Source organism: Salvelinus alpinus, chromosome 6 (genome assembly GCF_045679555.1).
Source record: "Salvelinus alpinus chromosome 6, SLU_Salpinus.1, whole genome shotgun sequence".
In the NCBI taxonomy this organism is placed as follows: domain Eukaryota; kingdom Metazoa; phylum Chordata; class Actinopteri; order Salmoniformes; family Salmonidae; genus Salvelinus; species Salvelinus alpinus.
This window is the reverse complement of record NC_092091.1, coordinates 61,129,709-61,153,016: the sequence shown is the minus strand read 5'-3', so window position 1 is coordinate 61,153,016 and position 23,308 is coordinate 61,129,709. Positions and strand designations below refer to the sequence as shown.

Sequence of the window (23,308 nt, the reverse complement as noted above, 5' to 3'; positions counted from 1 at the left end):
TCTCTGGATTTCTCTCTCCAGGCCTATTCACTGGGAGGCTCCTAACTCTCAAACTCTAGGCGTCCTTCTCCCTAAAGTTCTCAGCTGTTAGCTTCGCCCACGACTGGCTCATGTGCACTACAATCCCGACGCTTTGTTTTAACGTTTAGAAACGTCAATAATCATCGCTTGCAATACGGCGTTCGAAACAAAAACATACACTTACTGTAGCAGTTTTGCACAGATCCATGCAGCTATGGGTGCTTCCATCCGACGAAACTACATTTCCCGAGTTACGCTTACACACACACGTGTTGGGAGCACGCTAGATTGCTAATTAGCACAGATGGTTGCCTCTGTCTTCTGGCTGTTTTCCCTAAACAAGCGCTGTAACGTGGCGATATGGCCGTGTGGGAACCCTAACACTACCAGGGTGTGTATCAATTTAACCTTTTGTTCTTTGAAAATGATTTCTTGCTGATATGAAAGATAAGGTCCTTATGCTTCCAAAACGGTACCGCAAGCGACGCGTGTTTATGTTCAGATCGAGCGTCGGGGCTTTTAACAAATCCCCCCCTTACAGAAGACGCCTTTGTCCAATGACTTATGTGTAATGGGAGTGAGAGTCATGATCAAGGTTTAGGGGGCTCCCAGTCGTATCACTCACCCTTGGCCTATACTCTACTCTCTTCACTGCCTCCGCATCAGAAACTTTCCTCCCCACTCAAACTCTGGCAATCTCAACCGTCTCTCTCACAGGGCTCTTTGAATCCCCAGCCGCATGGGCGCCCCCACAGTTGGCACAAAGTGCTTTCTCTATCCCAACTTTACACTCCCTCTGACTACATCCTCCTGTACATTTCTCACATTGTGGAATCTCCATTCTCCACACTGCTGCAACATGTCAGATTCCTTGGCACCTAAAGCACCGTAGCGGGTTCGGAACATAGGCCCTCACAGAATAGTAAATATAACCTAACCTGATTTTATCAAGTAAGAAACTGTGTCAAAGCTCAACCAGACAGACAGGGTATTCTCAGTCTCACCATTGCCACCGGGTCTACAGTACGTCTCACCAAACGGCAGGCGTCACAAACACCAGGAATATTATTTTTCATTTCATCCACCTCTACACTCAATGCTGAGCAGCGCCCTACTCCGGAGCGCAAAGCATGACACAGGTTGATCCAAGTTGGAATAGATTCCGACCCTATGCTTGCTAACAGCTGCACTGGGGTCAGACAGGCTTCCCGATTTAGATGAAGACACAGCAGAGCTGGTGAGAGAGATGGCTCGGGGAAAAAACGTACCTCAATCCAGGGATGAGATATTGCATTGTAGTCAGAATTGTCCCATTATCTTAACTGTTATACCGAGAAGATTAAACAACTGCTCGTTTTTCCAGAGAGCAGCCCTTTTCGTCTTCATGCATTTTCCTGCTTTAAGGGCCCCTTCTTGGTGTGAACAGTCTTGTGCTTCTCCACATAGTTCGCCTCAGCAAAGCGCTTCCCACACATAGGGCTGGCATACGGCTTGTCTGCGTCCATCCAAATGCTCGGCCTCCCACTTTGAACCCAATGACACCAGAGGAGGCAGAAGTAGGAGCCACAACCCTCAGGTGGTTAGTCTTTGAGCTCCCTCCTTGACCTCAAGCCATTGTTTGAGTGTTGTTGGGATTGTGAACGTCCATCTTGAACATGTCTGTGTTGGTGGAGTAACCTTGAGGTAACTGAGGAAGGCTTAATGTCATTCCCAGACACTTACACCCAATGTGCGAAGAGTCTGGTGGACCAAAACGTCAAACTCAACCTGAGAATCTCTCGGTTCCAATAGTATTGGCTTAATCTGCATAATTTACCAACCAATCATCTCCCTCAACACCTTCCACCTAACACTCCCCCGTATACTAGCACACCACAATCACAGAGTCACGCAGTCGTGTGATTCGCTAAAATTCAATGATGACAAATATTTTACCAAGTAGGTCACTCCCACTAAAACCAACTTTGAGTGGTTGATATCCCAGGCTTATATGCACTGTGCGCAATAGCCTGGGGAGAAGGTTAAGGAAGGCTAGGCCCAGACCTTCTATGAATGCTTTTACCAGACATTAGACAAGATCCTGAAGGAGAAGACAGACTTGCTGATAGACTACCACCAGAGGGGTCTCCCACCACTCTCTGTGAAGGCTGAATCCCAGGGTGACCTGCTCTGTTCATCATGGATACTGTGGTGTTTGTATAATAGGAACAGGAGGGTCTATCTCTATCAGCCCCAGGCCCTGCTTCATCCCTGCACTGAGTGTGAAGAGAAGGGTCTGGGCTGCAGACTGGAACACTGACTGGAGCCTCTGGCAAGATCTTAATATCTTACTCCTCGGGCCCTCTCCTTATCTCCTTCTCAAAACCCATTGTAGGAGAAAGCCACCAGGTCTGAGGTTGTTCAGTCCTCCCGTTTGTCTCCACTGGTTGTGTTCTGTGTGGTGGTGGTGGTGGTGGAGTCTCGGTCCGTTGCGGATCGGTCCCATTCCCAGCCTCTTAACACCGTGATTCAAGTACCAAACAATATGGACCATCAGATTTTTTTATAAAAAAAAATAAAAAATGTCCATACAGTTGAAGTCGGAAGTTTACATACACTTAGGTTGGAGTCATTAAAACTCATTTTTCAACCACTCCACAACTTTCTTGTTAACAAACTATAGTTTTGGCAAGTCGGTTAGGACATCTACTTTGTGCATGACAAGTCATTTTTCCAACAATTGTTTACAGACAGATTATTTCACTGTATCACAATTCCAGTGGGTCAGAAGTTTACATACACTAAGTTGACTGTGCCTTTAAACAGCTTGGAAAATTCCAGAAAATGATGTCATGGCTTTAGAAGCTTCTGATTGGCTAATTGACATAATTTGAGTCAATTGGAGGTGTACATGTGGATGTATTTCAAGGCCTACCTTCAAACTCAGTACCTCTTTGCTTGACATCATTGGAAAATCAAAATAAATCAGCCAAGACCTCAGAAAAAAAATTGTAGACCTCCACAAATCTGGTTCATCCTTGGGAGCAATTTCCAAAAGCCTGAAGGTACCATGTTCATCTGTACAAACAATAGTACACAAGTATAAACATCATGGGACCACGCAGCCGTCATACCGCTCAGGAAGGAGACGCGTTCTGTCTCCTAGAGATTAACGTACTTTGGTGCGAAATGTGCAAATCCATCCCAGAACAACAGCAAAGGACCTTGTGAAGATGCTGGAGGAAACAGGTACAAAAGTATTTATATCCACAGTAAAACGAGTCCTATATCGACATAACTTGAAAGGCCGCTCAGCAAGGAAGAAGCCACTGCTCCAAAACCACAATAAAAAAGCCAGACTATGGTTTGCAACTGCACATGGGGACAAAGATCGTACTTTTTGGAGAAATGTCCTCTGGTCTGATGAAACAAATATAGAACTGTTTGACCATAATGACCATCGTTATGTTTGGAGGAAAAAGGGGGAGGCTTGCAAGCCGAAGAACAACATCCCAACCATGAAGCATCATGTTGTGGGGGTGCTTTGCTAAAGGAGGGACTGGTGCACTTCACAAAATAGATGGCATCATGAGGCAGGAAAATTATGTGGATATATTGAAGCAACATCTCAAGACATCAGTCAGGAAGTTAAAGCTTGGTTGCAAAATGGGTCTTCCAAATGGACAATGACCCATACTTCCAAAGTTGTGGCAAAATGGCTTAAGGACAACAAAGTCAAGGTATTGGAGTGGCCATCACAAAGCTCTGACCTCAATCCCATAGAAAATTTGTAAGCAAGGAGGCCTACAAACCTGACTCAGTTACACCAGCTCTGTCAGGAGGAATGGGCCAAAATTCCCCCAACTTATTGTGGGAAGCTTGTGGAAGGCTACCTGAAATGTTTTACCCAAGTTAAACAATTTAAAGGCAATGCTACCAAATACTAATTGAGTGTATGTAAACTTCTGACCCACTGGCAATGTGATGAAAGAAATAAAAGCTGAAATAAATAATTCTCTCTACTATTATTCTGGCATTTCACATTATTAAAATAAAGTGGTGATCCTAACTAGGATTATATGTCAGGAATAGTGAAATACTGAGTTTAAATGAATTTGGCTAAGGCCTATGTAAACTTCTGACTTAAATTGTATGTGTTGATACAATAATTAAGTATAATAGGGCCTCCCGGGTGGCGCAGTGGTCTAAGGCTGTGCCACCAGAGACTCTGGGTTTGAGCCCAGGCTCTGTCGCAGCCGGCCGCGACCGGGAGGCCCATGGGGCAGCGCACAATTGGCCTAGCGTCGTCCGGGTTAGGGAGGGTGTGGCCGGCAGGGATATCCTTGTCTCATCGCGCACTAGCAACTCCTGTGGCGGGCCGGGCGCAATGCACGCTGACCAGGTTGCTAGGTGTACGGTGTTTCCTCCGACACATTGGTGCGGCTGGCTTCTGGGTTGGATGCGCGCTGTGTTAAAAAGCAGTGCGGCTTGGTTGGGTTGTGTTTCGGAGGACGCATGGCTCTCGACCTTCACCTCTCCCGAGTCCGTACGGAAGTTGTAGCGATGAGACAGTAACTACTAACAATTGGATACCACGAAATTGGGGTAAAAAAAATATATACAGTGGGGAGAACAAGTATTTGATACACTGCCGATTTTGCAGGTTTTCCTACTTACAAAGCATGTAGAGGTCTGTCATTTTTATCATAGGTACACTTCAACTGTGAGAGACGGAATCTAAAACAAAAATCCAGAAAATCACATTGTATGATTTTTAAGTAATTAATTTGCATTTTATTGCATGACATAAGTATTTGATCACCTACCAACCAGTAAGAATTCCGGCTCTCACAGACCTGTTAGTTTTTCTTTAAGAAGCCCTCCTGTTCTCCACTCATTACCTGTATTAACTGCACCTGTTTGAACTCGTTACCTGTATAAAAGACACCTGTCCACACACTCAATCAAACAGACTCCAACCTCTCCACAATGGCCAAGACCAGAGAGCTGTGTAAGGACATCAGGGATAAATTGTAGACCTGTACAAGGCTGGGATGGGCTACAGGACAATAGGCAAGCAGCTTGGTGAGAAGGAAACAACTGTTGGCGCAATTATTAGAAAATGGAAGAAGTTCAAGATGACGGTCAATCACCCTCGGTCTGGGGCTCCATGCAAGATTTCACCTCGTGGGGCATCAATGATCATGAGGAAGGTGAGGGATCAGCCCAGAACTACACGGCAGGACCTGGTCAATGACCTGAAGAGAGCTGGGACCACAGTCTCAAAGAAAACCATTAGTAACACACTACGCCGTCATGGATTAAAATCCTGCAGCGGACGCAAGGTCCCCCTGCTTAAGCCAGTGCATGTCCAGGCCTGTCTGAAGTTTGCCAATGACCATCTGGATGATCCAGAGGAGGAATGGGAGAAGGTCATGTGGTCTGATGAGACAAAAATAGAGCTTTTTGGTCTAACTCCACTCGCCGTGTTTGGAGGAAGAAGAAGTATGAGTACAACCCCAAGAACACCATCCCAACCGTGAAGCATGGAGGTGGAAACATCATTCTTTGGGGATGCTTTTCTGCAAAGGGGACAGGACGACTGCACCGTATTGAGGGGAGGATGGATGGGGCCATGTATCGCGAGATCTTGGCCAACAACCTCCTTCCCTCAGTAAGAGCATTGAAGATGGGTCGTGGCTGGGTCTTCCAGCATGACAACGACACGAAGCACACAGCCATGGCAACTAAGGAGTGGCTCCGTAAGAAGCATCTCAAGGTCCTGGAGTGGCCTAGCCAGTCTCCAGACCTGAACCCAATAGAAAATCTTTGGAGGGAGCTGAAAGTCCGTATTGCCCAGCGACAGCCCCGAAACCTGAAGGATCTGGAGAAGATCTGTAGGGAGGAGTGGGCCAAAATCCCTGCTGCAGTGTGTGCAAACCTAGTCAAGAACTACAGGAAACGTATGATCTCTGTAATTGCAAACAAAGGTTTCTGTACCAAATATTAAGTTCTGCTTTTCTGATGTATCAAATACTTATGTCATGCAATAAAATGCAAATGAATTACTTAAAAATCATACAATGTGATTTTCTGGATTTTTGTTTTAGATTCCGTCTCTCATAGTTGAAGTGTACCTATGATAAAAATTACAGACCTCTACATGCTTTGTAAGTAGGAAAACCTGCAAAATCGTCAGTGTATCAAATACTTGTTCTCCCCACTGTATGTATATATTTTTTTAAATTAAGTATAATGTTTTGGTTCGACAGAGAAGAGAAACTCCGTCCCTACAATGATACAAAAATATACAAGTCAGTCAGTACAGAGTCAATTTTGTATTTCATTTAAACAAAATGGTCATACTCACATAACGTTAAGTACAGTACTTTTATTGCACACAATTATACATGTCAAGTAAACATGAATTAAGGCATATAATTTCTTTATTATCAAACAACAGGACAAGGTTAAGGTTGTCACTCTTCATAAGTAAAGCATTTTTACAGACACCATCACACCAACCATCACCATATCATTTACTCTGCCTCATCATACTCATTCTTTCCTCAGTTGACCTTAAACCAGTTCCCTATACATCCAAAACCAGCAGAATTAACTACAAACAAACTAGCTAGTACTACATAACATGTTACTATACATGGGCCATGTGCATTTTCTGCTGGTGTATCCTGAGGTAGCTCCTCTCTGAGAACCTCTTCCCGCAGTGCGTACAGGTGAATGGCCTCTCTCCCGTGTGGACCTTCAGGTGCGTCTTCAGATGGTGCTGGTGGGAGAACCTCTTCTCACACTGGGGGCAGCTGTAGGGTTTCTCCCCTGTGTGGACCCTCTGGTGCCTCTTCAGGTGGTGCTGGTGGGAGAACTTCTTCTCACACAGGTGGCAGCCAAACGGTTTCTCCCCCGTGTGCATCCTCTGATGGCTCTCCATCTGTTTGTGGAAACTGAAAACTTTCCAACAGAACGAACAAGGGAAGCACTTCTCTTTGCCACCAGATCTGCTGATAGAGTTACTACTACTGTCATTTGTCAATGGGCTTGTGTAGCCATTTAGTGTTGAGGCACTGGCATTGTCTGAGGTCTGGTTTAACATTAGGAGAGTGTGAGGAGGACGGCCAGGGAGTGTCTGTGTTGTTGCAGGGTCCATGTTCCAGTTGATAGATCCTAAAGAAGGCAGGCTGAAGGCAGCACCTGTTAGGGGGGTAACCTGAGGCGCCATCAGTCTCTCTGAATCACAACTATAGGAGCAGGACGGAGCATCACTAGCAGAGTCTGTGTCTGTTCTCTCCTGCCGCATACGGACACCTCCCCGTCCCCGCGGACCAAATCTAAACCTCGTCCTGGTCTCAGCCAGTCTGTTGTCATGGAGACTAAGTTCGGTTGTTGTTTTGTATTTGACAGTCTGTTTCTGGTTGTGGTTAACAGTGTTGATCCCCATCCCAGAGTTGAGGACACGGTCCCATCCACTGACCTCCACTATGTCACCTCTCGTCCTGGCCTGCTCGGTGATGTCATCCTCTGGGCCCTTGGCGGCACCAGTCTGGGAATCCAAGATGGCCACCCAGTCTTCTCTGTTTGCCTCCAGCCAGCCACCTTCAGGCAAATGTTACAATCCAGACTTAGCAACAGAACAAAAATCATAGACATGGATTTTGTGCATGTTATTTGCCTGGCGATATCTATGACTGTTATGTTGATATACATCGTATTTCATTATTTCATACAAATTGTATTGATATTGTTTTAGAAATAAAGTACTCATACTGTACGTAGGCTATATGTATTTCTCCCTTACCTTGCTCCCCCATCTTTAGTCCACTCAGCAGGTCAATGCTCTCTTGTCTGTCCTCTATCGTCTCCTCTTTGACCAGCAGCAGATCAGGCTTCCCATCCTCCATGTCTACTGACTGTAAGAGATACAGAGTGAGAGGATGTTGGATCAAGAAATCTGATATGAGCACCCTGCTCTGGAGCATTTTCTGATTGGGAAATGAGGGATTGATATGAGTACTCTGCAAACATGTCAGTTGATTTGATCACCTGACACTTAAATGGTTGGATAATTCAAACGCAGGGTCCCACACTTTAACAAAACTAATCAACACCTGGGCCTGTATCCATAAAATCTCTGAGTAGGAGTGCTGATCTAGAATCTTTCCATATAATCATATTAATTATGACCAAAAAGGCTAAACTGATCCAAGAACAGCACTCCTACTCTGAGAGGCTTTGTGGATACAGGCCCTGAAATAATAACATTCAGACAGTAGTTCAGTGGGCTTCACCTCAGTGAGACTGTGTGTGGTCCTGTGCTGCTCAGTTGGTTCCTCTGTGGGTTCAGGAGGAGGTGTAGTCTGGTTGTCCTCCATGACCATGGTCCCCTCAGGGTTGCCCAGACCCTCCTCCTTCACCAGCAACACCTCTGGACCCTCCTCCTCCTGGAAGAGACAGGTGATACAGATTACCCAGACATACGCACACAGGTACGTACACACAGATAATAAACACACTTTCAACATGGAGTGTTTACCAATCCCCACTATGTTTGTATGTATTAAGGATCCCCATTAGCAGCTGCCAAGGGAGGACCTACACTTCCTGGGGTTCAGCACAATGAAAACATTACATTACCTTTCACAACACATTAGGTGTGTGTCCTCAGGCCACTACTCTACTATCACATATCTACAACACAAAATCCTTGTTATCGTGTGTGTGTGTACGTTCTACGTTTGAGTCCTATACTGTAATTACAGAATGACTTCATTGTTGTTAAGCCCATCATGGTGGACATAAATATCATGTTGCGGGTAAATATGAGTCAGCTATGACGTCATCATCAGACAAACCTGACTGAACTATTTTGACGTGTACAGTAGGTGTTTGTTAGTGTGTGGGGATGTGTAGGTATCATTAGTAAGTAGTCTGGTTATAATGCTCTGTCGGGCTATGTAGAATAGGGTGAAATCAGGGGTCTGTATCCACAAAGCCTCTCAGAGGAGTGCTGATCTAGGATCAGTTTTGCCTTTTTAGATCATAATGAATAAGACTATGTAGACAGGTGGGAACCTGATCCTCGATCAGCACTTTTACTCTGAGACTCTTTGTTGGGCCGTATCAACAAAAGCCTCTCAAAGTAGAAAATTGGTCGTAAGTGCTGAGAAGATAAATTTTACTCCTACTCTGATGAGTAGGAGTTTCTTTAGATTATTTAATTACCTACATCATGCTATTTCATGTTATCCCTTTGGAGTGCAACAAAAAAGCCTAAATCGGGCATGCCTGTGAGTTGGGCAACTGAAAGCATTTAGGGATTATTTTAACTTTGATTGTGTCCGATGAAAAACCTTTCAAATGTATGCAACATTATCGGCAAGTGATTTGATAAACGGGAGTTCAAAGTTGAAAAGTTGTTAAAGGGGAATTGGTCAAAAAAAATTGAAAGGTTATTCATGCCAACATATTAGGCGATAATTAAGAGTAGGCAAAGTGATCGTGTCAGGTGAATATTATATCAAACATTTTACCATTGCAACATTTGATGTAGAAGAGTGCTATGGAGTTCACAGCTTGTGATGCCTCATTGTGATTGGTTATTCCCTATCATTTGCAAACAACGTCAATGAGCGTCATCACTATCTTTCCTTTGCAGGATGTCGTGATTATCAGTTGAGATAAACTTTTATGAGTTGATTTTACTCCTAGCTCAGAGTTTGTCTGGGCAGTGTCTCGACGTCATCCTAAAACCTACTCTGAGCTGGGAGTTATTTTAGTCTTAAAACAGATTTTAACTGCTGGGATCTATTCTGAGATGCTTTGTGGATACGGGTCCAGATGTGATTTATACTAAAGAGAATCTCAATGAAAGTCTTAGGATGAAAAGTCCCATTTTGTGTTTATTAAACATAAACAAGTTTTAAATACACCATATGAAAACCACACATACACACGTCTCAACTAAAAATCTGCATGAAGTTGATAAACTGCATTCATTTCCCATTAAACATGTCTTGGGGGGGGGGGGGGGGGGGTGAAGTAGTTGATTGGAGGTAATGAAACAAGCATTTGTGAACATCATATAGCCTACACAGTACAAACACAATATGTAACAGACTTTTTAGGCTTATGTGGCTTATACACTGAGTGTACAAAACATTAGGAACACGTTCCTGCTTTTTCCATGACATAGACTGACCAGGTGAATCCAGGTGAAAGCTATGATCCCTTATTGATGTCACTTGTTAAATGTACTTAGATCAGTGTAAATAAAGGGGAGGAGACAGGTTAAAGAAGGAGTTTTAAGCTTTGAGGCAATTGAGACATGGATTGTGTATGTGTGGCATTCAGAGGGTGAATGGGCAAGACGAAAATGCCTTTTAACGGGGTATGGTAGTCGGTTTGAGTGTGTCAATAACTGCAACACTGCTGGGTTTTTCACACTCAACTGTTTCCCGTGTGTATCAAGAATGGTCCACCACCCGAAGGACATCCAACCAATTTGACACAACTGTGGGAAGCATTAGAGCCAACATGGGCCAGCATCCCTGTGGAATGCTTTCGACACCTTGTAGAGTTCATGCTCTGACGAATTGAGACTGTTCTAAGGACAAAAGGGATGCAACTCAATTTTAAGAAGGTGTTCCTAATGTTTTGTACACTCAGTGCATATCATATCACACAATGTCTGGATGCAATATTCTACCAAGGAATATTCCAAATGCATCTGTGGGTCTTTTCTGCTGAAAACAATGAAAATGTGTCTTTAATGCAGGATTTGATCTAAACGTCAGAAGCTATTGAGTGGAATGATTACTTTCTATGTTATAGAGTGGAATGGTTTTTCTGCTGGTGCATCCTGAGGTAGCTCCTCTCTGAGAACCTCTTCTCACACTGGGGGCAGCTATAGGGTTTCTCCCCTGTGTGGACCCTCTGGTGCCTCTTCAGGTCACCAGCCTGGGCGAAGCGCATGTGACACTGGGTACAGCTGTAGGGTTTCTCCCCTGTGTGGACCCTCTGGTGCCTCTTCAGGTGGCCAGCCTGGGCGAAGCGCATGTCACACTGGGTACAGCTGAATGGTTTCTCCCCTGTGTGGACCCTCTGGTGCCTCTCCACCTTCTGGGAGCAACTGAAGCCTTTGTTACAGAACATGCAGAGGAACCGTTTCTCTTTACTATATCCTGATGTGGCTCCCCCTCCCTGAGCCTGGGCTCTAGCCCTGTTGTTTGAGTTCAACACCTGATCGAAAAAGACGTGGCCGTGTGAATCTGAAGGCCCCATCGACGTGGACACTGGGTCGTGATGCCTGAGCGCGTGTAAAGGGGAGTGGTCTGCTAAATGACTTAAATGTAAAAATGTAAATGAGTGGGTAGCAACATTTGTATTTGTTTCTAAGCTTTCACTGTAATCTAAGAAATCTCTTCCCTGTGAGATTCCATCTCCTAGGTGACTATCTGCATTCCATGTGGGAGAAACGTCGCCCTCCACTTTCACAGTCACTTCCTCTACAACCAGACCCTCTCCTTTCTTATCTTGGCACCCTTCAGAGTATACACTACTACTGTACTGGTTCCAGTCCTCTCGAGACAGATCAGTCTGTGTCTCTAAACCCAAGGGCATGTTGCTACGGTCCATCTCTTTAGTGTAAGAACAAGACGGATCATTGCCGGTCTCTAACGCGTCACCTGAGTCCCGATGGGATTGAACCGTCCTCGGGCTTAGGTTACCATAAAGTAAATACTCTGAGCCGAGAGCAGAAGGACAGCCCAGTGGCTCCAGTCTTTCTGGGTCTGATCTGTGGTCAGATCCTGTGGGTAAAAGCCTTTGTGTTACAGTTAAAGTCTCTGTGACTGTCTCTGACTTGAGGACGGCGTTCAGCGTTCCACTGACCTCCGTGATGCTGCGTCTGGTCCTGGGCTGTGCTGGTGAGGCGGTGGGATCCTCTGGAGCGGCAGGAGCTCCCCCTGTAGTTACAGACTGGATGTCTCTGCTGTGCCGTGGGTCCTCCTCTCCTTCAGACCTCTCCAGCTTGACCCCAGGACCTGCAGCCTCTATATCTGCAGACTGACACAAGAAGAGAGGAGGCTATTATCGGTACATGAGTTGAATTGGATAACAATGTCATGGGGAAGTCTCACAAGCTCCCCTATGGCAGATAAATAAGGATGTACATGTAAGTAAGTGAATAGCTGAGGGGAGCCTTTTTGAAATAAACTGGCCACATTTGATGTACTGTAATTTTGATGTAATACTATTACACTAACCTCTATCACGATAACGTGCTGGTTTGAGGTTCCACTCCCCTCATCAACAGTGATTGGTTGGTCATCTCTCCAAGTATTGTGTCCCGCTGGCTTCACAAAGCTCCTGTGGCCTCCAGTGAGATGTCCTTCACCTGAGAGAGTGATTGGGGGAAAGATGGGCTAAAGTTCGGTATTGTCAATGCTCAACAGTATATTGTACACTATTGACACTGTCTATAATTGGCCAGGGTGTAAGGTAATACTTCTCATAACTTCTTGATACACTATTTATTAATTGATGTATTATTTTCCATGCATCACATTGTTTTCATTGAGTAAATCATTTGAAATGCAGTAAAAAAAATCATTTTACATTGAGTAATTTATCAGACTCTTATCCAGAACGACCTACAGGAGCGACTAGGGTTAAGTGCCTTGCGCAAGGGCACATCAACAGATTTTTCCCCTAGTCGGCTCAGAGATTCGAGCAAGCAACTTTTTGGTTACTGGTCCAACACTCTTATCCGGTAGGCTACCTGTAGCCCCAATCAAGAATCTGGTTAGAATATACTATTGTGTCTTTGCGGAAGATAGGGGAATTATTGCACACTATCCAAAAACTGACCAAGACCCAATTCTGGGTAACACATCTGGGCCCGGTTTCCCGATAGCGATGGAATTTAACGGTTCATCTTTCCTACAACGGCCTAACATGTAACATATTTCCCAAAACACCAAGTAGAGACAACTTTTGCTTAAAGCCAATTTATGCTTGATCCAAAGGCTCCTGTGGTGGATGAATCAGAATTAGTTGGGTAACATAGACAATTAAGATGTCTTATCTGCATAATATGCTTATGTGATATACTTGTTATTAGAATGTATCCCTTTGGACTCTGGTGTTGGCAGTTGCACTTCTTCCCTCAGCTGGGGCTCAGTCACCTGGGGCCCAGAGAGGGGAGAGGTCAGGATGGAACATTGTCTTCGTATGTGAATGTGTCTTTACCTATTCTTAAACTATGTGAAGGGATGGCGTGATTAATGGGGAACCAATTACTTGTCTCCACAATGTCTGTGCGCAAGTCACTCCCTCCTTTGCCATTGGGGGGAGGTGTATGGCAGTGTCTGGAACCATTGTATGTCATCTCTGATGTTGCACTTATCCTGGGATAGTGTATGACCTAGAGGCTCACTCCCCTCAGTGAGCTTGTCCAGGAGTGGGGTCAAGAAGGGGTTTTACTTGAGATGGGAGTATCTAGAGTTGACAATTGAGTTATGCCATTGGATGAGTTGATGTTTTTGTGCTATGAAGTACCAGGAACGAGATTAGAACCTTGTTTTAGAGACCAAACTGAACGATAATTTATAGCGAATGCTATCTGGCTACGGGATACTCCTTTCTCCTTTATAAAGTCTCACTTTGTGAACTGTTCCTAATATATGTGGTTTGTTATGTCGACTAGGGGGTGGATCTTTGCTATAAAAGATCTCAGTAGCCATTGTGTTGTCACTCTCAACGGATCATTAGAAATAGTGAATCGTTGAAAGTCATTGCCATTGCAAAGCTCTTATTATTAAAGATGTAGTTTAAGTATAACTCTGACTTGTGTGATAAGTGTGTCTCTCATTTGATAGTAAAGAAATTAACCACCACACTCCGTACGCAGGGTGTGACGCAATTGCGGAGCATTTCTGAGGCTTGTGGAGGCCAAATCGAGCTCCGTACAGCGATGCCATGCGCCTCTTATATTTTGTAACAACGTGGAGGGCTCCGAATAGCTCCACATTGACATGATTGTTTGCCGGTAGGTGGGGGTGGTAAATCCACTATAAACACAAACTCACTTCCTTGACAACTTCCTTGACAACCAATGAAAGGCTATCAACTTTGATGAAAGGCTATCAGAAGAAGTTCACAAATAAAAATAACTATTTATGATACCTCATGTAGGAATTTCAAAAGACACAAAAATGTGTTTGAACTCCTGGAAAGAGATCGGGAAGGTAATGGGGATAGACGTGGTAAAGAGGTCAATGGAATGCAGACCGTAGGGGATAGAAGGAAGTTGGATTGGCGCACATTCAACAAATCTGATCTAACAACGTGGATATTTGTCAAATCCATCATGATTGATATATTGTAACAGGCCCATAATGTGGTTACTCAAATCCAATTTGAATACGTTTGGCTCTTTTCGCTGCATAACATTTAGAGGTTGTCACTTTTCAGGTTTAGAAAAAAAGACTGCTAAATGCTAGCTCCCATTCGTATAAACTGGTAGCATAGCTAGCATACAGAAAGCGGTGGTGGTGGTCGTCAAAGTAGTTTTAACTGACAATGACATCGACATGTATTGGGGCTTGTCATCCACATAAGCATTATACTCAGATTTTTACCTCAACATAGCGTGAAATACACATATAAACAATAGCCTAAATACAGTGCTGTGTTTTCATGGACGCCAAGGGAAGCCAGGCTTCCCCAAACATTTGACCAATAAAAAAATGTAAATGTTAAAATAAGGTCTCTTTCATCTCTGTTTTTTCAAAATGTTCCATCTATTTGCAAGGGGCTGAATTTCACGGGAGAAATCATTCGAGCGAGGGAATCAGCGACCCTCTGTCTCAGTATGTGAAGCCCATGTATCTGATGCTGTCTGGAACAAAAGAGTATGACATGTTGTCGCCGGAGCATTTGATTGATTGATGCCAGCAAGCATTTGGCCTCCCTTGATAAACATTTTTATAAAATAATTAGCCAATCAGCATAAGTTGTCAGTAGGTTGTCCCAAGGGAGGCCAGTTTGGATTCGGCTTCACACCAATCAAATCACATCCTAAGCAAAACGTCATTATTGTTTCTGGTCTTCAGTAGCTAGCTCGCTAAACTGGCCATGGATGGAGATGGGGATTTTGACTTGTGGTTTTGACTTAATTCTCTGTACAGGCCAATGATTATGATGGCGATTCAGATCTAACCATAAATTAATGTTGTACCACTGGCCTGAGACGATTGAAGGTCAATATGTAGTCTAGATGTAGCCTAGAAGGCTCACGTTAACTAGCTAGCTAACTTAGCTGGTTCATTGTTGCCCATGTGAGGAAGTCAGGCTAGCAAGCGTTTTAGCTATGTAGCACTAAAAGCGTGCTGTATGAGAGAGCCATAGACCGTTTTGCCAACATCAAAGAGAGGAGGATGGCATAGGCATTTAACTAGTCTACAAGTATGATATTTAGCAACATTGATAGAACTAAATCATTTTTTTTTGTATTTTTAAGTTTGTTTTCAGTGTATTAAACTAAGCATATATAGTTTCGTTGATTTGATGATGTTTAAATGTTTAAGTTGAAATGGTGATGGAATAGCGGAGGCAGTGCTCCTGTTGTCTTTGTGCTGACTTGTGGTAACTCTGTGGTTCTAAATCAGTAGTTGTTTAGTAAACTGTCGAAAACATTAAATTGCTTCACCATACTGCAGGTGATATAACTGTTTGTTACATGCAATATTTGTTTTGTGGACTTCAGTGGATGGATGTTGCTCTCCGGTTTTGTGATGAAACAAACATATGTGTAGTTGAATTTATTCCACCACTGTGTGGTCTTTTTGTTGTCACGGCCTTATTGTACAGTACCAGTCAAAAGTTTGGACACATCTACTCATTCAAGGGTTTTTCTTTATTTTTTACTATTTTCTATATTGTAGAATAATAGTGAAGACATCAAAACTATGAAATAACACATGGAATCATCTAGTAACCAAAAAAGTGTTAAACAAATCTAAATATATTTTATATTTGAGATTCTTCAAAGTAGCCACCCTTTGCCTTGATGACAGCTTTGCACACTCTTGGCATTCTCTCAGCCAGCTTCATGAGGTAGTCACCTGGAATGCATTTCAATTAACAGGTATGCCTTGTTAAAAGCTAATTGGTGGAATTTCTTTCCTTCTTAATGCGTATGAGCCAATCAGTTGCGTTGTGACAAGGTAGGGGTGGTATACAGAAGATAATCCTATTTGGTAAAAGACCAAGTCCATTTTATGGCAAGAACAGCTCAAATAAGCAAAGAGAAACAGAAGTCCATCGTTACTTTAAGACATGAAGGTCAGTCAATATGGAAAATTTCAAGAACTTTGAAAGTTTCTTTAAGTGCAGTTGTAAAACCATCAAGCGCTATGATGAAACTGGCTCTCATGAGGACCGCCACAGGAAGGGAAGAACCAGAGTTACCTCTGCTGCAGAGGATACGTTTATTAGAGATACCAGCATCAGAAATTGCAGCCCAAATAAAATACTTCAGAGTTCAAGTAACAGACACATTTCAACATCAACTGTACAGAGGAGACTGGGTGAATCAGGCCTTCATGGTCAAATTGCTGCAAATAAAACACTACTAAAGGACACCAATAAGAAGAAGACTGGCTTGGGCCAAGAAACACGAGTAATGGACATTAAACCGGTGGAAATCTGTCCTTTAGTCTGATGGGTCCAAAAGTAAGATTTTTGGTTCCAACCGCCATGTCTTCGTGAGATGGAGAGTACTGTAGGTGAACAGATGATCTATGCATGTGTGGTTCCCACTAGAGGTCGACCGATTATGATTTTTCAACGCCGATAACGATTATGATTATTGGAGGACCAAAAAAGGCCGATAGCGATTAATCGGCCGATTTTTTTTATTTATTTGTAATAATGACAATTAAAACAATACTGAATGAACACTTATTTTAACTTAATATAATACATCAATAAAATCAATTTAGCCTCAAATAAATAATGAAACATGTTCAATTTGGTTTAAATAATGCAAAAACAAAGTGTTGGAGAAGAAAGTAAAAGTGCAATATGTGCCATGTAAGAAAGCTAACGTTAAAGTTCCTTGCTCAGAACATGAGAACATATGAAAGCTGGTGGTTCCTTTTAACATGAGTCTTCAATATTCCCAGGTAAGAAGTTTTAGGTTGTAGTTATTATAGGAATTATAGGACTATTTCTCTCTATACGATTTGTATTTCATATACCTTTGACTATTGGATATTCTTATAGGCACTTTAGTATTGCCAGTGTAACAGTATAGCTTCCATCCCTCTCCTCGCTCCTACCTGGGCTCGAACCAGGAACACATCGACAACAGCCACCCTCGAAGCAGTGTTACCCATGCAGAGCAAGGGGAACAACTACTCCAAGTCTCAGAGCGAGTGACGTTTGAAACGCTATTAGCGCGCACCCCACTAACTAGCTAGCCATTTCACATCGGTTACACCAGCCTAATCTCGGGAGTTGATATGCTTGAAGTCATAAACAGTGCTTGAAGCATTGCGAAGAGCTGCTGGCAAAACGCACAAAATTGCTGTTTGAATGAATGCTTACGAGCCTGCTGGTGCCTACCATCGCTCAGTCAGACTGATCTATCAAATCATAGACTTAATTATAACATAATAACACACAGAAATAAGAGCCGTAGGTCATTAATATGGTCGAATCCGGAAACTATCATCTCGAAAACAAAACATTTATTCTTTCAGTGAAATACGGAACCGTTCCGTATTTTATCTAACGGGTGGCATCCATAAGTCTAAATATTCCTGTTACATTGCACAACCTTCAATGTTATGTCATAATTCTGGCAAATTAGTTCGCAACGAGCCAGGCGGCCCAAACTGTTGCATATACCCTGACTCTGCGTGCAATGAACGCAAGAGAAGTGACACAATTTCACCTGGTTAATATTGCCTGCTAACCTGGATTTCTTTTAGCTAAATATGCAGGTTTAAAAATATATACTTCTGTGTATTGATTTTAAGAAAGGCATTGATGTTTATGGTTAGGTACACGTTGGAGCAACGACAGTCTTTTTTCGCGAATGCGCACTGCATCGATTATATGCAACGGAGGACATGCTAGATAAACTAGTAAATCATCAACCATGTGTAGTTATAACTAGTGATTATGATTGATTGATTGTTTTTTATAAGATAAGTTTATTGCTAGCTAGCAACTTACCTTGGCTTCATACTGAATTCGCGTAACAGGCGGGCTCCTCATGAGGCAGGTGGTTAGAGCGTTGGACTAGTTAACCGTAAGGTTGCAAGATTGAATCCCTTAGCTGACAAGGTAAAAATCTGTCGTTCTGCCCCTGAACAAGGCAGTTAACCCACCGTTCCTAGGCCGTCATTGAAAATAAGAATGTGTTCTTAACTGACTTGCCTAGTTAAATAAAGGTGTAAAAAAATATATATATATATATATTTTTTATATCGGCTAAATCGGCGTCCAACAATACCGATTTCCGATTGTTATGAAAACTTGAAACCGGCCCTAATTAATCGGCCATTCCGATTAATCGGTCGACCTCTAGTTCCCACGGTGAAGCATGGAGGAGGTGTGATGGTGCTTTGCTGGTGACACTGTCAGTGATTTATTTAGAATTCAAGGCACACTTAACCAGCATGGCTACCACAGCATTCTGCAGCGATAAGCCATCCCATCTGGTTTGCACTTAGTCCCACTATCATTTGTTTTTCAACAGGACAATGACCCAACACACCTCCAGGTTGTGTAAGGGCTATTTGACCAAGAAGGAGAGTGATGGAGGGCTGCATCAGATGACCTGGCCTCTAAAATTACCCGACCTCAACCCAATTGAGATGGTTTGGGATGAGTTGGACCGAAGTGTGATGGAAAAGCATCCAACAAGTGATCAGCATATGTGGGAACTCCTTCAAGACTGTTGGATAAGCATTCCAGGTGAAGCTGGTTGAGAGAATGCCAAGTGTGCAAAGCTGTCATCAAGGCAAAGGGTGGCTACTTTGAAGAATCTCAAATATATTTTGATTTGTTTCAAACTTTTTTGGTTACTACATTATTCCAAATGTGTTATTTCATAGTTTTGATGTTGTCACTATTATTCTACATTGTAGAAAATAGTAAAAATACAGAAACCATGAGTAAGTGCATAAGTGTGTCTAAACATTTGACTGGTACTGTAGATCAAGGTGATATACAGTTGAAGTCAGAAGTTTACATACAACTTAGCAAAATACATTTAAACTCAAGTTTTTCACAATTCCTGACATTTAATCCGAGTAAAAATTCCCTGTCTTAGGTCAGTTAGGATCACCACTTTATTTTAAGAATGTGAAATGTCATAATAATAACAGAGAGAATGATTTATTTCAGCTTTTATTTCTTTCATCACATTCCCAGTGGGTCAGAAGTTTACATACACTCAATTAGTATTTGGTAGCATTGCCTTTAAATTGTTTAACTTGGGTCAAACGTTTCGGGTAGCCTTCTACAAGCTTCCCACAATAAGTTGGGGGAATTTTGGCCCATTCCTCCTGACAGAGCTGGTGTAACTTAGTCAGGTTTGTATGGCCTCCTTGCTCGCACAAGCTTTTTCAGTTCTGCCCACAAATTTTCTATGGGATTGAGGTCAGGGCTTTGTGATGGCCACTCCAATACCTTGACTTTGTTGTCCTTAAGCCATTTTGCCACAACTTTGGAAGTATGCTTGGGGTCATTGTTCATTTGGAAGACCCATTTGCAACCAAGCTTTAACTTCCTGACTGATGTCTTGAGATGTTGCTTCAATAAATCCACATAATTTTCCTGCCTCATGATGCCATCTATTTTGTGAAGTGCACCAGTTCCTCCTGCAGCAAAGCACCCCCACAACATAATGCTGCCACCCCCGTGCTTCTCGGTTGGGATTGTGTTCTTCAGCTTGCAAGCATCCCCGTTTTTCCTCCAAACATAACGATGGTCATTACGGCCAAACAGTTCTATTTTTGTTTCATCAAACCAGAGGACATTTCTCCAAAAAGTATGATCTTTGTCCCCATGTTGCAAACCGTAGTCTGGCTTTTTTATGTCGGTTTTGGGGCAGTGGCTTCTTCCTTGCTGAGCGGCCATTCCGTTTATGTCGATATAGGACTTGTTTTACTGTGGATATACTTTTGTACCTGTTTCCTCCAGCATCTTCACAAGGTCCTTTGCTGTTGTTCTGGAATTGATTTGCACTTTTCGCACCAAAGTACGTTCATCTCTAGGAGACAGAACACGTCTCCTTCCTGAGCGGTATGATGGCTGCGCCTGGTGTTTATACTTGCGTACTATTGTTTGTACAGATGAACGTGGTACCTTCAGACATTTGGAAATTGCTCCCAAGGATGAACCAAACTTGAGGTCTTTTTTTCTGGGGTCTTGGCTGATTTCTTTTGATTTTCCTATGATGTCAAGCAAAGAGGCACTGAGTTTGAAGGTAGGCCTTGAAATACATCCACAGGTACACCTCCAATAGGCTAATTTACATAATTTGAGTCAATCAGAAGCTTCTAAAGCCATGACATCATTTTCTGAAATTTTCCAAGCTGTTTAAAGGCATAGTCAACTTAGTGTATGTAAACCTCTGACCCACTGGAATTGTGAAACATTGAATTATAAGTGAAATAATCTGTCTGTAAACAATTGTTGGACAAATTACTTGTATCATGCACAAAGTAGATGTTAAAACCGACTTGCCAAAACTATAGTTTGTTAACAAGAAATTTGTGGAGTGGTTGAAAAAGGAGTTTTAATGACTCCAACCTAAGTGTATGTAAACTTCCGACTTCAACTGTAGATACTGGTAGAATCGAAAGAAAGGCAGCTCTGCTCTCGGGTCAGTTTTCTCCATTCAAATCATACCTTAACATAAACATGATTCCACAATACAATCAAGATCATTGAGCACATTAGGCTACATTATATTAAATATATTGAGGCAAAAATTAAACAGTAGACAAATAAAACTCAATTGAGTGAACATGTATTTCAATATCATTGAAACATATAGGCCTAACATTGTAGGTAGGCTATATATTTTTAATGCAGTCATCTCAATTTTAACAATTGCAAAGACATAGGCAACTTCGTTGTGAAGTTATCGGTGGTCACGGATAACATATATCTTCTGTGTATAAAGTGACGCTGGAGAGCAAAAAAGCATCTAACAACCCACTCAGCTGTTCTACGAGTTGGCTAAGGCAGGCGTTAAATTATGAGCGTTTAAGTGCAACATTAACTATGGTTTTGGGAAACAGCAAGGAGATTTAACAATGCTCCTACGAAGGTTTTAACGATATACTTAGCCTTACGATGCTTCTGGGAAACCGACTTAAGACAATTTATGCATGATCCGAAAATGTGGTCGGAGGATCCGTATGGACGGTGTGACGCAATCGCGGAGTCTCGGGAGGCATGCAAAGGCCAAATTGAGCTCAGTACTGCTCTGTATAGCTCCGCACTGACATGATTGGTTGACTATAGGTGGGGGCGAGAGGTCCTGTTTAAACACAAACTCACTTGCTTGACAACTTCGTTCAAAGTCTGTCGGTCCTGTTGTTTTTTGATAAAGAGCAACATATGCGTGTGAAGCTTGGTTATGTAAGATACGCTGTAAGAGCTTTAATCTCCAAACCATTGCAGTGTAAGAATTGTAAAGGATTTGGCCATGATTCAAGTGTGTGCAGACGGACAGAAGAACGATGTAGTTAAAGCGGCCAATCGAATCTCCTATGCAGAGGTGATTTAAAATAATTGAGAAAACAAGGGATGCTAGTGAAGATATGTTAGTGGACGCACCACAGCCTGTAGTAAATATTTGCTGCCAGTCAAAAGATACTGTGTGTTAAAAGGGTGGATTTTGTGGTAGTCATTGCCACAGTTATTAACTGTACGGCATAAGTCTCGTAGAAGACTAAGAAACTGGACATTATTGTGGCTGTGGCAGAAACGTTTTTGGGACTTAAAGATTTTACATCTGAAGACTTGCAAGGGGTACTGGCGCCGGAAGACCTGCCCTCCCAGTTTCCCTTGAGCCTGAGTAGGGATCAGATCGGTTAAATTTTTTAAACAGCAAAGTTGTTTGATTTAGTTTCGTTTTTTTATGGGTATTTTTATTCATTTATGGGAATCCTGTTTCCATCCCTCACAGTAGGTGGTGGGATGTACATTAAATTGTGCGATTGCCAATATACCATAGAATACAACTTCCTTCACAACAGCTCTGTGCTGCTCCGCGAAACGCAAGAGGTATGAATGCCCTGACTTCTGTAGCGGCCGTATCACCGTAAATGCATTAAAAATATATAGCCTACCTACAGTATAGGTCAGTATAGGCCTATACTGTAGAAATCAATTTCATGTTCATTCAATTTAGTTTTATTTAACTAATGCAGCGCATTTATGCAAAATGTACCTCTTGCCATTCCCCTGTATCGGTCCATGATCTTGACACTTCTGGGACGACTGGCAAGGACGCGCTCTCGCATTGTCCCCTCTGCGCGCTCCCGTGACACCTTAAGTTCCTGTAGCTGTAGTTTCCTTCGCAATGTCCTGATTTCTTTCTGGCTTTGACTTATTTCCAAACGAAACACTGCATAGTCGTCGTCTACGAGTTTACAGATCTCTGCCACGGCTGCATTCGCTAGCACCTCCATGATGGAGGCTATTTGAGTGTGAAAAACAATACAGTTGGCCATTGTTAGCTAACATTAGCAGCTAGCTAGCGTTATATAGATAACATGTATCAACCAAGTCCTGTCTCCAACGCGAATGAAAGACAACCTGGGGTAAGTATGTGATGTTGTGCAGTTAAATGAGTCAAATTTAGATGTCCATGGTGTTAATAAACGTCTAAATCAAACCGCTAACGTGGAAATTGTTCTTCGTCACTGTTTACTTCCGTTCACTGTGACGATAAACGTCAGTGTCTCGTCAGCAGCACGTAAAATACTTCCGGGTCACATTGTTTTAGACATTTTTCAAAATAAAGGTTCTTCAAGTAATAGTAGAAAACTGTCAATAACATGAATGTATTTACATTTGTTCATATTTAAGTGACATTTGCACCATGTTCCAAAGTCATATGAATGCCCCCAATGTGAATCACTGTTAATGGAATACATATTGGCTTATAGAGCGAAAACTATTTTGGGTGCCGCATTTCAATGGGGCTCTGTGTCATTTCAATGGGGCTCTGAATAATACAGAGTGTTGCTGGCCTTTTGCT

The 23,308-nt window shown here is 42.7% G+C and overlaps 1 protein-coding gene and 1 long non-coding RNA gene across 3 annotated transcripts; one reads left to right on the top strand and one right to left on the bottom strand.

Annotated features, from left to right (window-relative positions):
• The first annotated feature begins 236 nt into the window (after positions 1-236).
• On the top strand, positions 237-7,786 carry LOC139577613 (uncharacterized). The gene is made up of 2 exons (XR_011675345.1): positions 237-412; positions 7,444-7,786. It is a non-coding gene; the product is annotated as an uncharacterized lncRNA (long non-coding RNA).
• On the bottom strand, positions 6,377-23,019 carry LOC139577610 (uncharacterized). 2 transcript variants are annotated; one of them, XM_071404747.1, is made up of 7 exons: positions 22,496-23,019; positions 12,279-12,409; positions 11,905-12,078; positions 8,304-8,456; positions 7,814-7,925; positions 7,490-7,611; positions 6,377-6,949 (listed from the first exon to the last, which is right to left on the bottom strand). In XM_071404747.1, exons 1-7 carry the CDS (start codon positions 22,776-22,778, stop codon positions 6,656-6,658), a joined length of 1,269 nt encoding a protein of 422 aa, XP_071260848.1. In that variant the 5' UTR covers positions 22,779-23,019; the 3' UTR covers positions 6,377-6,655. The 2 variants fall into 2 exon arrangements, with proteins under 2 accessions (XP_071260848.1, XP_071260846.1); XM_071404745.1 differs by having other exon boundaries at positions 6,377-7,611; positions 22,496-23,018.
• Between the last annotated feature and the right edge of the window lie 289 nt (positions 23,020-23,308).

Excerpts from the sequence above, each read along its gene's own strand:
- LOC139577610 (XM_071404745.1), bottom strand. The coding sequence starts at position 22,778 with ATGGCCAACTGTATTGTTTTTCACACTCAAATAGCCTCCATCATGGAG. Across the intron at positions 12,410-22,495 it reads ATACAGGGGAATGGCAAGAG|GTGAAGGACATCTCACTGGA; the intron begins GTACATTTTGCA and ends TCACTCTCTCAG. Across the intron at positions 7,612-7,813 it reads ACTAAAGATGGGGGAGCAAG|GTGGCTGGCTGGAGGCAAAC; the intron begins GTAAGGGAGAAA and ends ATTTGCCTGAAG.